The sequence below is a fragment of the Muntiacus reevesi genome, chromosome 1 (genome assembly GCF_963930625.1).
Source record: "Muntiacus reevesi chromosome 1, mMunRee1.1, whole genome shotgun sequence".
NCBI classification, from domain to species: Eukaryota; Metazoa; Chordata; class Mammalia; order Artiodactyla; family Cervidae; genus Muntiacus; species Muntiacus reevesi.
The window spans coordinates 64,539,334-64,555,885 of NC_089249.1; the positions used below are offsets into that span (position 1 = coordinate 64,539,334).

The 16,552-nt window shown below is 41.1% G+C and overlaps 1 protein-coding gene across 2 annotated transcripts; it reads right to left on the reverse strand.

Moving 5' to 3' along the window:
* Nucleotides 1–459: 459 nt before the first annotated feature.
* Nucleotides 460–13,643, reverse strand: CREG1 (cellular repressor of E1A stimulated genes 1). Of its 2 annotated transcripts, XM_065946295.1 has the most exons (4): nucleotides 13,234–13,641; nucleotides 9,890–10,009; nucleotides 5,282–5,466; nucleotides 460–1,794 (listed from the first exon to the last, which is right to left on the reverse strand). In XM_065946295.1, the coding sequence occupies exons 1-4, from the start codon at nucleotides 13,585–13,587 to the stop codon at nucleotides 1,791–1,793; spliced, it is 663 nt and encodes a 220-aa protein (XP_065802367.1). In that variant the 5' UTR covers nucleotides 13,588–13,641; the 3' UTR covers nucleotides 460–1,790. The 2 variants fall into 2 exon arrangements, with proteins under 2 accessions (XP_065802367.1, XP_065802377.1); XM_065946305.1 differs by lacking the exon at nucleotides 460–1,794 and having other exon boundaries at nucleotides 5,278–5,466; nucleotides 13,234–13,643.
* Between the last annotated feature and the right edge of the window lie 2,909 nt (nucleotides 13,644–16,552).

The window sequence follows — 16,552 nt, forward strand, 5'->3', positions numbered from 1 at the left end:
CATAATGGGGACTTAATTTGCACATTCAATTAAAAAGGAAGCCACAGCATCTTCAGTGTAAAAAGTGGTTGACTCTCCTCTGTGATAATTGGATCTTACTTGAATACAGGTATTTTTACATGGTACCAAATAATGAAGAGAAAACTCACAATTACTGAGTAAAGGGAGAAATACAGATAGACATTCTCAATTTAATTCTATCACAAGTTACCTTGGCACCCAAGGCCCTGAGGAAAGACCCTTGACAAAGACTGCATTCTGGTAAGCCTCCAAATTTTAAGACATAATGAACCATTTACTAATAGGAAAGGGTCAAGTTATTCACTTTAAGCTTTAAATCAGCCAGAAGTTAATATAACAACCTGCTAAAATAAAAACACAAAAGGATTTCAGCAGTGGACAATGAAAAAAAGTGCAATAAATATTACCATCTCTTTGTAAGAAAATAAATACAACACATTTCATGAAAATAATGCTTTTTATTATTAATGCTTTGAGTAAGAAACCTCCTCCACCAAGTTTAAGACACATCATTTTTCTTAAAGAGAAGCTGTTTGCTGGATTTCAGGTAAGTTCATTTTGTAGTTTCAAACTCATATTCAACTTCCTTTCTCTTAGCCATTTAAGGATCCAGTTGCTTGATTCCAGACACACCTTTTATAAAGGATCTCATAAAGTCTTCTAAAATCATGTATATAGGTAATAAAAACACAATTTCTTCCCTTCTGAAGAAATGTGATTTTTTAAAATCGTGTTGCCCTCCCTCTGATGACCTGATTTAAGCAGTAACAGCATTAGAAGCCACTTAGACATTTGAAGAAGTTGAAAAAGGCTTAGGCCATTATTGAGAGAGTTGGAAGATGGATTTTGGCTCTGGTTGAACCTGGTTCATGTCTGGGTTGACGTTAAGAAATGTTATAAAAGAACACCAGAAATAACCTACACATAAAATACCCCCCTTTCTTTTTTCTTTCATAATCCCCTTTTGGGACCAAAAAAAAAAAAAGTGTGCTTGTGTGTATGTATTTTGAGAGGAAGAAACTAATCACACAGTGTCCACTTAGCTGAGGAAGTCAAATTCAGAAAATTTTATGAACTTCCTTTATTAAGTCAGATTAAGGAAGTTTTATGATCCTTTGTTCTAGATATTTATCAATTTAGACTTGAAGAATTTTTTGTTTTTGTTTTTTTAAGTTCTGTTTAAGAGATAGTTTTGCCTTGTGCTGGATTAACAACACCCAGGACTGTCAAACATAAGTGGACCATGAGTGGGATGCTCCATTTGTGTTTCATCATTGTTTGTTTGTCTTGGCAAGATTTATTCAGGTGTATTGTAATAGAAGCCCTTAATACAGACTCAGGCAGCAGCTGTGGGGGCGTGACCCTCTCCCCAGCACAGTGGATTTCAGGAATTAAGAACACATACTTGAGTACTTTCAAATACCAATGGTCAATCTAAAACTGGTAACTGTTCCTCTTCAAGGAGCACTGTTGGCAAACTATTTGGAATTAATGGAATAAAACGTTGATCATAAAGAAAGACACCTCTCTATGAAAATGGCTTCAAAATATTTAAAAAAAAATATATATATATATATATATATCTCCAACAATCTCATCTTCCAAGAAATCCAGTAATAATCCAACTCAATTCTGTTAGCAAGCAAGCAAAGAAAGAAAACTGGCTAATCTTCTGGCAAACTTCCCATAGAAAAACAATAAGTGCTTCAAATCAGTGTGAAACATCCTAAGAAATTTCACGCATGAGGTTAAATTCGCCATATGCTGCTTCACCTAGAGAGGGGAAGAGAGAGGAAGAAAAACTATTTCATTCAACTGAGTTGACAAATCAGAAGTTAACTCATTCTTGGGAAGGGCTAGAGACACTTCTGATCTAAAAGTTTTAAGATCTCAAGTTAATTTTGGGCACTTAGTGTAGTAAAGAAAAATCTGGGTTTGCTAAAATGCAAAAAATTCATTACTAAAATGAGTCCTGGTTTAGGGTCAGGCCTAGGGTCTTCCTCTCAGCTCTCATCCCACCTCTCCAAATATGACGCTGATACACTTTAGCAAGCACGGCCGGGACAAAACACTGGTCAGCAGCTGTGGCTACTGTGATCATCGCATTCGAGAATATTGGAAGAGTTAAAAGACAAATGAGAGCAGAAGGGGTCCCCAACATTAGAGTAAAAGAGCAGCAGTCATCCAGCACTCAGCCAGGGAGGTGACCTTGACCCATTTTCCTATTGTGGCCCTGACCACGGCCATCAGGAAATCTATCTCCAGGTAAGGGAGAGCGGGCAAGTTGCAATCCACTGACCTCTCATTACCTCCGTCTTTGGGTACCCCAGAGGCCTGCTGCTCAGACTTAACAGTGAGAGGAGGCAATTGCTGATACTTATGAGAAGAACTGCTTACCCAAGCACTTCTATACATACTTCTGGTAAACATTACCACCTTCCATTCAATGTGAGTCTAGCAAGACAAGGACTACTGTACACTCTCTTGGACTATTAAACAGTCCTGATGGCAAACCTGGTGGGTGGAATGGTGGGGGACCCACTCCTGGACTCTGAAATGGGTAGGAGTCAGAAGCATCTATTCCAGGTCACATTCAAGGCACTGCCCATTCCTAGGATTCTTGCATCCTGTCTCAGGAGGGGTCACACCCTGGGCTAGTCTTCTGCCCTCCTCCCACAGGACAGGAAAAAATGCTCCCTCTTATCTCCAAGCTGTAGAAAAGGCCCATTCATCTATGTTAATACAGTAGAAACCTCAAATTTATCTTTTTAATTGACTTCTTCAATGTGCAGACTTATGGGTTTTCTTTTCCAGTTTTCCTTTGTTATTAAAGCAAACATAGCCCTCAGGCATGTTATTTAGACAAAGATAACTGTACTTCAGAGACTGTCACATCCTGTAAAAGTGAACTTTAACCTTGAAGAGTGGGCCTGTCATCTTACTGACCGTCCTTCTTGATAATCTGTTGCCCAGCCATAATGTTATAATTGCTACCTCTGTCTTCCTTCCTGAAAAGATGGCTTTTCAGGTCCAGAACACAATCGCTGGCCTGGACCTCTTCTCTTGCAGGCACAACAGCAGAATAAATGCCATGACTGATTCTTCTTTGTTGTTGTTAGATTCTTTATTCAAACAGGGGGCTTCCCTGGTGGCTCAGAGGTTAAAGCATCTGCCTGCAATGCGGGAGACCTGGGTTCGATCCCTGGGTCGGGAAGATCCCCTGGAGAAGGAAATGGCAACCCACTCCAGTACTCTTGCCGGGAGAATCCCATGGACGGAGGAGCCTGGTGGGCTACAGTCCACAGTCGCAAAGAGTCGGACAGGACTGAGCGACTTCACTTTCACTTTTCTTATTCAAACAACATAATCAAGAATCATTGTCTCAAAGGATCAGCCTGACAAGTAGTCAGTATTTAGTAAACACCTACTCTGTGCCATGCACTCTCCTAGGTTAAGTTTGGGATGAAAAACCAAAACTAAAACCTGAGTTTTGCTGTGAAGAGATTTACAGTCATGATGGAAAGGCAATGATTCACCAATAGAACTGTTATATAATATAATAAGGCAGAATACATGAATGCTGAGAATTTAAGCTCAAACCTGAGCTGCAACCTACAAAGTCTAGCTTAGCATGGACACTCTCATCTCCACAAATAGCAGCCAGTCTGTTGCAAGCAGAAAGTGTTTAAATTACACTAGAGTTGGAGCCTGGTCAGCTGCCAGTTTGGAGAAGGCAATGGCACCCCACTCCAGTACTCTTGCCTGGAAAATCCCATGGACGGAGGAGCCTGGTAGGCTACAGTCCGTGGGATCACAAAGAGTCAGACACGACTGAGCGACTTCACTTTCACTTTCAGCAGCCAGGGATGTAACCAGAGGGGCAGCAAAACCTCCTGGTTAGAAACAAGGTGGAGGTTCTAGAGCTAGAATGCTAGGCTTTGAATCCCAGCATTATTGCTTCCTAAAACTTTAAGCAAGTTTCTGACTTCTTTGTGCATCAGCTCTCCATCAGAAAAAAAAACAAAGAAAAAAAGACTACCTAACTCATAGGACCGCGGTGAGAGAGAGTTCAGTGAGTTCAGACATGGGAAGCCACCAGTAAGCACAGCCCACAATGCCCAACAAACGCTACTGCTGCTGCTCTTACTGTCATCACCATCCGTGAGGCCTTGAGGCTGCCAGACAGGCCAGCGTGACCCGTGTCGCCTGGGAAAAGTACCAGTCCCCTGTATTCCTTCATTTGAGCCCTAAACTAATTTCAAAAACCTTGATCACACCCTTCTGTCCTGTCCCTTCCCCATCTTCAGGCTATGTTCTTCTCTTTCATTCTCTCCGATCGCTCCTTCCCTCCAAGTGTCCATTTCCTGGCAGGATGGACCGCACACTCCCACAGGCACTAGAGGACCAGGGTCTGCGGATCTGGATCACATGCTCAGCCGGCATGTGAATCCTTCACCTTGGGTCAAGTGCCAGGTCTGATTCTCGTGAGAAAATGCCATCATGGGTCAGAACTAGCCTCCACAAGCACAGACCTAAGACAGGGTCTTGGGAATTCCCTGGCAGCCCAGTGGTTAGGACTCAGCTCTTTCTCTGTTGTGGCCCAGGTTCAAACCCTGATCAGGGAACTAAGATACTGCAAGTCATGGGGCGCAGGGGTAAAAAAAAAAAAGAGCCTCCACCTGGTGTCCTAGTTTGTAGATAGAGTTCAGGGTGTCTGTGATGGGGAAGAAACTGGGATGGAAAGAGGTTTTCATTTTCATTAAGCTCTAATTGAAATGTATTATTCTTTTTACTGATGAATGTAGGCAATAAACTAAGAGGTGACAGTGTATCTGTGATGGCCACTGACAGAAATATAGGAATTATAGATACTTTCATATCACGGCACTGTTGCTGCCAATGTCTTAAAATATTCAGTTCTCACTACTCTGAAAGTACAGGAAGGTTATGGACTCTCTACTGGAACCTACTATTTAATGTATTCATTAAAAAGCCAACATATTACTATATATCCCATATTTTACATACCCCACATTTTGTAAAATATTTTTATAAATGTATTTCCATATAGTTGGTTTCTTTTGTAATCTTATATACTTTATGTATTAAAAATATTATTCCTAGGGTAGTCACAGGCCTTACCAGCTTGCCAAAATGATCTATGATACATGAAATGGTTAAGACTTTTTTGCTTTAGAAGATTGAGGACCACTGATAAGGGCTGCAATATTAGAAAGATGGAAGATGTGTAAATACTTACTGAAAAGTAGCATTATAATATTCTGCAGGTGTCACTATTTTTGGTCCACCAAAGTAGTCCAGGACCCAAATATTGGTTATATTCAACTTAGCGAAGAACCAATTATGGCTGGATGGCCAGGTTTTCATCTCAGGGTGTCGAATGAATAATGAATTCTTTGCAATGTCCATTTCTGTTTCACTCACCTAAAAGATATATATAAAATAAACCTACTCATAGCAATGACATTTTGCTTTCTTGGCTGTTAAGAATGTGTGATTCTACCTCCCAGAATATTGGAAATAAAAGCAAAAATAAACAAATGGGACCTAATGAAACTTAAAAGCTTTTGCACAACAAAAGAAACTATAAGTAAGGTGAAAAGACAGTCCTCAGATTGGGAGAAAATAATAGCAAATGAAGCAACAGACAAAGGACTAATCTCAAAAATATACAAGCAACTCCTGCAGCTCAATTCCAGAAAAATAAATGACCCAATCAAAAAATGGGCCAAAGAACTAAACAGACATTTCTCCAAAGAAGACATACAGATGGCTAACAAACACATGAAAAGATGCTCAACATCACTCATTATCAGAGAAATGCAAATTAAAACCACAATGAGGTACCATTACACGCCAGTCAGAATGGCTGCTAACCAAAAGTCTACAAGCAATAAATGCTGGAGAGGGTGTGGAGAAAAGGGAACCCTCTTACACTGCTGGTGGGAATGCAAACTAGTACAGCCACTATGGAGAACAGTGTGGAGATTTCTTAAAAAACTGGAAATAGAACTGCCATATGACCCAGCAATCCCACTCCTGGCCATACACACTGAGGAAACGAGATCTGAAAGAGACACGTGCACCCCAATGTTCATCACAGCACTGTTTATAATAGCCAGGACATGGAAGCAGCCTAGATGCCCATCAGCAGACGAATGGATAAGGAAGCTGTGGTACATATACACCAAGGAATATTACTCAGGCAATAAAAAGAACTCATTTGAATCAGTTCTAATGAGGTAGATGAAACTGGAGCCCATTATACAGAGTGAAGTAAGCCAGAAAGATAAAGAACATTACAGCATACTAACACATATATATGGAATTTAGAAAGATGGTAATGATAACCCTATATGCAAAACAGAAAAAGAGACACAGAAGTACAGAACAGACTTTTGAACTCTGTGGGAGAAGGTGAGGGTGGGATGTTTTGAAAGAACAGCATGTATATTATCTATGGTGAAACAGATCACTAGCCCAGGTGAGATGCATGAGACGAGTGCTCAAGCCTGGTGCACTGGGAGGACCCAGAGGAATCAGGTGGAGAGGGAGGTGGGAGGGGGGATCGGGATGGGGAATACATGTAACTCCATGGCTGATTCATATCAATGTATGGCAAAACCCACTGCAAAAAATAAATAAATAAATAAAAGAATGTGTGATTCTAACATTCCACAAACCCTAAAGAGATTATTTAGTTATAAATCCTGATTTTTAAAATTTTTATTTCTAAAATTAATTATTGATCAATAATTGAAATATAACTCTGTATTAGTTTTAGGTGTATACAATATAAAGATTTGATATATGCATACCCTGCAAAATAATCACAAGTTTAGTTAACGTTCATCACTACACACAGTAGTAATTTTTTCTCGCCTTTTTTTTCCCTTTGTGCTGAGCACTTTTAACATCTACTACAAATCTTGATCTTAAGCCATCAAGAGGCAGTAAATGAAGCTTCAAGAAATGCAGAGAACAATGGAGATTTCAAATGTTAGTGATGATATATACTATAATGAAGTGGGAAACCACCATGAGTACCACTGTTCATTGTGAAATAGCAATTTCGAGCTGTCAGAGTAATTGGCAAAAAGTACTATAATAAAATATTGCTGGTAGTTACACTGTGTAACATTAGCACTTTTATCCCACAACATGCATATATTAAACACATAGATGGGTGCACATAAAGGATATAAGTCTTTAGAAGAAGCACAATGGAACTCAAGTGCATCTGCTGACCCTCCCCCTGTCTCTGACCATTGAAGAACACTCAGCTCCAGAAACACAGCCACATAGAATTTTGAGACCATGATTAAAACCTATCTGAGGTATTCATGATTGACAAGGTCAAGAAGTCTGCCTACTGGCTTAGCAATCAGATCAGTCCTCACAACACCTTGCCCTTTGCCCTTCCCACTGTTTTATTTAACCTCTTTAGCACTCACCCCCAACTATCTAAATTCACTTCTAGTATTTAATATAGATACTCTCCCTTGTCTTCAATTTTTAAAGTTTATTTTTAATTAGAGGATTAATTGCTTTACAATGTTGTACTGTGTTCTGCCACAGATGAACATGAATCAGCCACAGGCACACATATCCCCCCTCCCTCATGAAGCTCCACCCCACCTGCTAGGTTGTCACAGAGCATCGGGCTGTCCAGCGACTTCCCATTAGCTGTTTTACACGTGGTAATATATGTATCTCAGTGCTACTCTCTCAATTCATCCCGCCCTCTACTTCCCCCTCTATGTCCACAAGCCCGTTCTCTATGTCTGCGTCTCTATTCCTGCCCTGCAAATAGGTTCGCCAGTACCATTTTTCTAGATTCCATATTTATATGCATTAATACACAACATTTTTCTCTGACTTACTTCACTCTGTATTACAGGCTCTAGGTTCATACACCTCACTAGAACTGACTCAAATTCATTCCTTTTTATGACTAATATTCCATTGTTTATATGTACACATCTTCTTTATCCTTTCATCTATCAAGGGACATCGAGGTTGCTTCCATGTCCTGGCTATTGTAAATAGTGCTACAATAAACACTGGGGTACGTGTGTCTTTTCCAATTATAGTTTTCTTAGGGTATATGGCCAGTAGTGGAATTGTTGGATGGTATGATAGTTTTATTCCTAGTTTTTAAAGAAATCTCCATACTGTTCTCCACAGTGGCTGTTACCAGTCTACATTCCCACCAACAATGCAAAAGGGTTCCCTTTTTTCCAAATCCTCTCTAGCATTTATTGTTTGTAGATTTTTTGATGATGGTCATTCTGATTGGTGTGAGATCATACCTCATTATAGTTTTGATTTGCATTTCTCTAATAATAAGCAACGTTGAGCATTTTTTCATGTGTTTATTAGTCATCTGGATGTCTTCTTTGGAGAAATGTCTGTTTAGGTCTTCTGCCTATTTTTTTAATTGGGTTTTTTGTTTTTCTGTTGTTGAGCTGCATGAACTGCTTGTGTATTCTGGAGAGTAATCCTTTGTCAGTTGCTTCATTTGCAATTGTTTTCTCCCATTCTGATGGTTGTCTTTTCATCTTGTCCATGGTTTCTTTTGCTGTGCAAAAGCTTTTAAGTTTAACTAGATTCCATTTGTCCATTCTTGTTTTTATTTCCATTACTCTAGGAGATGGTCATAGAGGATTTTGCTGTGATTTATATCAAGGAGTGTTCTGCCTATGTCTTCCTCTAAGAGTTTTATGGTTTCTGATCATCTTTAATCCATTTTGAGTTTATCTTTGAGTATGGTGTTAGGAAGTGTTCTAATTTCATTCTTTTTCATGTAGCTGTCCAGTTTTTCCAGCACCACTTCTTGAAGAGACGATCTTTTTTCCATTATATAATTCTGCCTCCTTTGTCAAAGATAAGGTGCCCATAGACATGTAGGCTTATCTCTGGGCTATCTTTTTCCATTGGTCTATATTTCTGTTTTTGTGGCAGTACCATACTGTCTTGATGACTGTGGCTTTGTAGTATAGTCTGAAGTCAGGAAGGTTGATTCCTCCAGCTCCATTCTTCTTTCTCAAGACTGCTTTGGCTATTCATGGTCTTTTGCATTTCTATACAAATTGTGAAATTTTTTTATTCTAGTTCTATGAAAAATGTCACTGGTAATTTGATTGGGATTGCACTGTATCTATAGATTGCTTAGTCATTTTCACAATATTGATTCTTTTGATCCAAGAACTTGACATATCTCTCCATCTGTTTATGTCATCTTTGATTTCTTTCAACTATCTTATAGTTTTCTGTATATGGCTCTTTTCTCTCCTTAAGTAGGTTTATTCCTAGGTATTTTATTCTTTTTTGTTGCAATGGTGATTGGGATTGATTCCTTAATTTCTCTTTCTGATTTTTCATTTTTAGTATATAGGAATGAAAGGGATTCACATGTATTGATTTTGCGCATACTCCCCTTTTAATATACTTAATCTGCTTTCTGCTCTAAGCCACTGTTAAATACGGAGACAAGGAATCCAAACATGGGAAATATTGTACAGTGTACAACATGGTCAGGAGTATGAACTTTAAGCAGATGTTCCTTATATAGGAGCTTAATAGCTGTTACATCTGTTCAGCTTCAAAAAATAATTCCTTTTTCTTATTGAACATCTATCTGCTCAATTGAATAGTTCAATATCTTATTGAACACCTACATGAAAGTAACCAATTAAAACCTTTAGTTTTTATGAAATTCCTTTACATATTAGAATATATTCTAACTCTGTATCTCAATCACAAATTTTATTTTATTCTCAAAATATGTCTTCCTTCACTGTTGATGATCTTCTAAAGCCAGTATCTGTTCTTAAATGATATTTACCTTGATAACAGTTCCTGATAGTATTATGTGAGCACAGAGGGGACTCTGGGGATCAAATCCATATTTCCTGCAGAAACTAGTCTCTGCCAAAGACATGGTCAACGTAGCATATGGATTCTCCTGTAGAGATAAAATGAAGACGTCTCATGTGAAATGTTGTCTCTGGAGAGGTAATTAATTTCACAAGTTGCATACACATTGTCCCCAGAACTTGACTGTTCTTTCATGAAACAGTGAATTGGAAAATACCACCTTCCACTTGGGAAAATTACTACGTGGATAGAGACTGATCTTTATCCTCTCTCCAAAAAAAGTGTGTTGGAGGTTGTTTCGCATTTTAAGTAACTAACTCGGTAAGAATTAATGTTAAACACTTCTCTTTTTCTTAGACTCCTAATTTGTCCCATACTTACCAGAGGAATTATAACTACATTATCACCCAAATACAAGGCTGAACTCCAACCTTCACTGAAAGAGCTAAAGGATTAGACTACTGTGAAACTAATGCATAAAAATACCACAGTAGTTCAACTAGCTAATTGTACAATTTAAGCAAGAAAGTAGCTGAATCATGCTTCTTGGTTATCTTATACTAACAGAAACTATCATGTGATTTCAAAATTGGAGAAGTTGCTCTTTCCTGTTCTAGCAGTAAGAGAATTCTTAAATTAAAAATGTGATATAAGCAAAATTCCTAATTCTTTCTTATTCAGAAATCAGCTTCATAAAAGGCATTGTTGACAGATTACAGCAAAATTCACATGCTACATTTAGTGTTTTAAACCTTAAATGCCTTGTGTGTGGGATTTTGCCATCTCACAGTGACCCATCAAAACAGTGAGTCATAAAGAGATCTATTTGGAATTATCAGGCCAAAAATTTGCTGTCAACAAAACCTATTAGGCAAGGCACTAGGGAGACTCAAACAAGGTCTTTCCCTTCTCTGTGAGTTTATAATCTGGTTGAAAAGTCAAACATAAACAAAGTTTAAAAATGCAAAACAAAGACACAGAAGAGGTCAAAAGGTAGCACATAACTCACTGCCAAGTGAATGATAGTTAAGCACATTTGAAGTTCAGTGTAAGGAGATACCAGCACAGCCTGGAGCGATACGGAAACTCTAGGGAGCCTTGTAAGATAGTCAAAATCAGCACAAAAGTCAAAAGATGTATTAAAGGTAAAGTGAAGTGAAGTCGCTCAGTCGTGTCCAACTCTTTGTGACCCCATGGACTGTAACCTACCAGGATTCTCAGTCCATGGAACTTCCCAGGCAAGAATACTGGAGTGTGTTGCCATTTCCGTCTCCAGGGGATCTCCCCGACCCAGGGATCGAACCGGGGTCTCCCACATCGTAGGCAGACACTTAACCATCTGAGCTACTAGGGAAGCCCGTATTAAAGGTAAAGGGCATTGTAACTGCAAAAACACAGAATGGGGAAAGTATATGACAAGACTGTGAGTAGTAAAAACCCAATTTGCATGAAAGAAAGCTGAGGGGAAGGGGTAAGGGACACAGTAGTGAGAGGTAGAGGGTGTGGGTAGTGAGCGTGCCTCAATTCCAAGCTAAGGAGTCAAAACTGTATTTTATAGGCTGGCATCTGTCAGGGCTTTCCAAGAACCACCTGTCTGGAGAGCGTGTTAAAATGTGGATTTCTTGGTTCCATTCTCAGCCCAGGTATTCGCATTTTTAACAAACACCCAGGTGAATTTTACGTAGCTCTATGTTGCCAGATGTTGTTAAAGGTTTCTGGGCAGAGGGCAATGCTGAGTGGTATTTCGTTCATGTTATTTCGGTGGATAGGGTGGATAGAAATAGTCAGGAAGAAGATGGGTTAGAAAGAGGAGAAAAAATGGAAAGCAGAAACCAACTCTGACTGGTTAACTGACAGAATCACAGGCAGACTGATGTTGATGTGGCCATGCCTTTTCACTGCTATCACGGATCTGGGTAAATGTCATATTCTAGAGATGTCAAAGACCTGGGCTTGAGTTCCACCTGACAGCCATTAGCTGACTAGTCACAATTGAGTCTGCACCTCTGAGTGTGAGTTTACTCATTCCTAAAATGAGGAAGATAATATCAGCAAAAGTTTAAATATAATACTGTATAGCAGTGGTTCTCACCCCTTCCCAACATTAGAAGCATCAGGAGGGATTTGGGGGGTTATTTTATAATAAAATGTGTTTTTTAAAATGCTTTGGAATTGCACTTTAAAAACCTTCCCAGGTGACTGTATTTGCAGCCAAGATGGACCATCACTGATGAAACAGAAATGAACTTGCTCTGAGCAAATGTCTAAGGGAGTGGAGTGGGTGACTGGGAATAAGAAAATGGGGGAGCAGGGATGTATATACCTTAACTAAAGGAGGGTTAGCTCAGAGAATGCAGGCTCCCAGTGTCATAGATCTTCCCCTTTTTCAACAAGTTAGAAATTCAGGCTTCTAATTGCAAGCTCCATTTTTGAATGTTGGTAACTAATTCAAATTTATTAAAAACAAAACAGAACTCTGCGTGAGCCAAAGAAAACCTATCTGTGGGACATACTCAGTTCATGAACCACCAGTTCGTGACCTGCGTTTTGAAGGCAATAGATCTGGCATGAAATTCCAGTGCGGCCACTGGGCTTAGGGCAAGTTCTTTATCTGCAGAACCAGAGTGGTAACAGTCACCTCAAAGAGTGATTAAAAGATAGGATGAGGGGAAGATGAAGGGAAAGGTCATCCTGGCACACAGCAAGTACCTCATCAAATACAAGTTTCTTTCAATATAATCCATAAACAATGTTAACCTCAAGTCTAGGGATCTTTTGTCAAAAGGAAACTTCCCCAAATCTTGCTCCATCCCTGTACTCAGCATAGCTCTAGTCTTCCAGGTTGTGATACCACTCGAAGCATCAGAAATCCACCTGAGAGGTGTTAACTTGGCTCTGCCCCAAAAGGTGGATAAAGGGTGAGGGCCTAGTTCTCCAATCCGGTCTGCTCCCTACGTGGGAGGGTGGCGTGCACCTGAGGCCTATAACTTCTAACAATAAGAGCCCAGTTAATGAGACACCCTGCCCCAAGACGACTCAGGTGAGAAGTCCTCCAGGTGCTGGTAAAGAATACACCCCAAGTGCGTGGCACGGTGGCAAGGACGTGTGGGCAATTCTTGGTATTTAGTTGCCCAACAATTGGAAAGCTGTAATGCACGCCTATCCAGCGCAGGAGAGAAGATCCAGAGGTTTGGGCTGGGTTCAAACTCATCTCTATGAGGCCGGCTCTCCTTTCCAGGCGGAATTTAAGCGGTAGTCGAAAGGCTCGCGCGCGCTCCAGCCCCGCGGAGCCACACTGCCCCGCCGGCTCACCTGCACGTTGACCACCGATTGCTGCAGCGGGCTCAGGTAGAAGTAGGGCACGCCGCTGCCCTTGCCCGGGGGCCCGTCGCTGAGCGATAAGACGTCGGCGAAGGGCCTGCCGCGCACCCCCTCCTGCGTGGAGATGGTGGCCAGTGCGCCCCAGTCACAGACGTTTGTCACGAAGCGGGCCACGAGGGCCGCATTCTCCCGGGGCGGCAGCGGCGGCAGCAGCTCGGCGGCGCCCCAGTCCCCATGGCCCCGGCCGCCCCGGCCTCGCGCCGGTGCCACCAGCAGAGTCACCAGCGCGGGCGCCAGCAGGAAGGCGAGCACTGCGCGCACGAACCCGCAGGCACAACCCGCCATGATGGTGACCCCGGCGAGAGTTCTGGACGCGGCGGCCGACCCGGACCAAGGAGAGCCCCGAGTCGGGCCCCGCCCCCTCCGAAGAGGACCAATCGGAGTACGCGGGCGGAGGGCGGAGGGGCGTGTCCCTCGACCGGCTCCTCCACTCGCTGGGACTGACTGGTTAGCCACCTCCCTGTCGCTCCGCCCCGCGGCGGTCAGGACTGGGAAATGTCCTGAATGGGTGTTTGTTTTTTTGATGCCTGATGAAAAGGAGGCTGAGAGAAATTAAGCAGCTTGCCTAAGTCATACTACTAGGAAAGGACCAGCCTTTTCACATGTACGCCTTCCTTTAATACCTTTGGTTATGACTACCTGATATCTGAGACGAATTGCTGCGCATTCTACTTATGCTCCTCCTTTCCGTTCACTTCACTGTAGGCTTTGAAGAGCAGCAAAAGGTCCTAGTGAGAAGGACAGAAGCCCCCAATTTAGACTACTTTTGTAAACTACTCCTGGCGTTGGAGACTCTCAGACAGAGACACTTTGGTATTGTCAGGGTTCCATGCACGAATTTGAATTCATCAAAGTCAGTTGTGGCTTCCCAGATGGCGCTAGTGGTAAAGAACCCACCTGCCAATGTGTGAAACATAAGAGATGCTGGTTCCTCCCTGGTTGGAAGGATACCCTGGAGAAGGAAATGGCAACTTAATCCAGTATTCGCGCCTGGAGAATCCCATGGACAGAGGAGCCTGGTGGGCTACCGCCCATAGGGTTGCAAAGAGTCGGACACAACTGAAGCAGTTTAGCATAGGAGCCAGTTGTGGACCTAACTCATCAGGCTCGGGGGCAGTGGTTTCATCAATGCCTTGTCCTTGCTGACCCTCACCCCAGGTAAGTGGCATTTCCTTTTTACTCCTCCTACAATCTATTCTAGGGTGATTCCTATTTCTGATACTCTTGGGAATTAATAAGTAACCTCATTAACACCTGATCTGCCTTCTTTATAACTGTAAACTAAAGTCACATATCCCCAGAGTGAGTCCTCATCTCCTTGGCACTGCCTCAAACCCAAATTTTCATCGTTATATATGCCGCGTGGTAGTGTTGCCACAGGAGTTTGTCACTGACCCTGTCAATTCGTAAGCCTTGTAAATCTGGCCTCTGAGGCTGAGATGCTCAACAAAGGTGAGGTAAGTTCCCTCAGCTGCCCTGGGCTGGTCAAGTGAGCAGGTGAGAGTCACGGGTATGTGAGACGAAGCCCTGTCTCCGCTTCCTGCTTCCAACTCCGCCTCCCCATATTCAGCCGCAGAGATTTTAGGCTACTCAGAACTTGGGTGCAGAAAGGAAATTTACTCTGAGTAGCAGCCTTCAGTTCCCTCTGGTGGCCAAAGGGTGTTACACAGACTGCTTGCTCGTTCAAATACGGGGGTGAACAGTTTAGTCAAGTTGTTTTCCTTTTTAACAGCCGGATTAGGGAGAACTTCAAGCTAAATAGAAAACGAAATGGGAGAAATTTAAGAGGAGGAAGATCAGGTTTATCATTTTCAAGAAAATATTTAATGCAACTCGATTGAGTGTCTTCCAATTACAAATATTTCATCTGTTACTCTTAAGGAAAGAACATGTGGGTTTCAAATTTGAAGTTCTAATCTCAGCTCTGCTGCTGTCAAGTCATGTGACCCTGAAACTTTTATCTTTTTGTACCTCTGTTTTTATTTCTAAAAGGAAGAGTTGGATTGAATGATATCTGATACATCTTATGGCTCTAAATTCTGTTTTTCTGCTAACATGTGAAACAGAGGCCTTTTGTAACTTTCAGAACATGAATTTTTTTTTGTAAAAAGGTCACAATTTTTTTTTTTTGTTTATTACCACTGTTGCTGGTATATGGAATAACAATAAGCCCTATTACTGCCCCATTACAAAACAGATACCTAGAACTTGGTTTCATGCTTCTGAGCATGAGAATAAGGTCAAGAAACCCTTTAGTTTTAACCACCTACCCTCAGTGTCTGTCTTGAGCTGCTCTGCTCAAAATTCTCCTCCCTTGGTCACCAGAATTGCTACCCTACTCACATCTAGATCTCCATTCAAATGTCACTTCTTAAACATGCATCCTTGATCACTCTTTCTAAGAGGCTTTCCTGGGTTACTCTCTACTGGAAAACCCTATTTATTTCTTTCATAGTCTAGTAGTTTAAAACAAGTCACCCCAAGGTGTGCCGCTTTGACATGTGAATTTTTTTTTTTTTTTTTGGAGAATTTCATTTTATTCATGAGGCATTTTCTTCCTAATAAACAATGTTGGTATTCTTTGGTCCATTCAAGAAGCTCTGATATGATTACATCATTTGATCTAAGATTTTTTTAAATGCCTTTTAACTTCATATCTATAGAACAACATGAGATAATTCAAAGGGATTACAATGCCAAGACTGATTTGCAGTGATAACCATAATTACTAATTAGAGCCTTTGTTGAGAAGATGAAGCTGTTATCCTTTTTTGAGAGAAAATTGCTTAAGGGCTCTCTGAATATTCTGTAAGACGTCTTATTTCTATCCTGTTATTCTATTCTCTGCAGTGGTGACAACTGCAGAGAATAAGCTTATCCATAAGAATCCATAAGCAAATGGATTGATATTATGAATTATTTTAAGCTGGAAACAGTCAAGGCCCAAAAGACTCAGGAAGAAACTTTGAGCTTCCACCTAACTGCCTAAAAGAGTTAGAAGACTTGTTCCAGGAAGGAGCTATCAACACTGATAATTGTAGTGTAAGATGAACTAGTTGTTGTAGACAGAGAAATGCTGTCAGCCAGAAAGTAATACAGGAAGCTGCAAATAAAGAAAGACTTTATTTGGAGTTTTAAGAATTGCAATTCAGGAGACACAGATTTAGGTTACCCTGAAAGAGTGTTCCAAGGAAAAGAGGGATTGTTAAAGCCAAAAAAAAGCTATGAGGTTGCTAAAATTGCCTAGTGA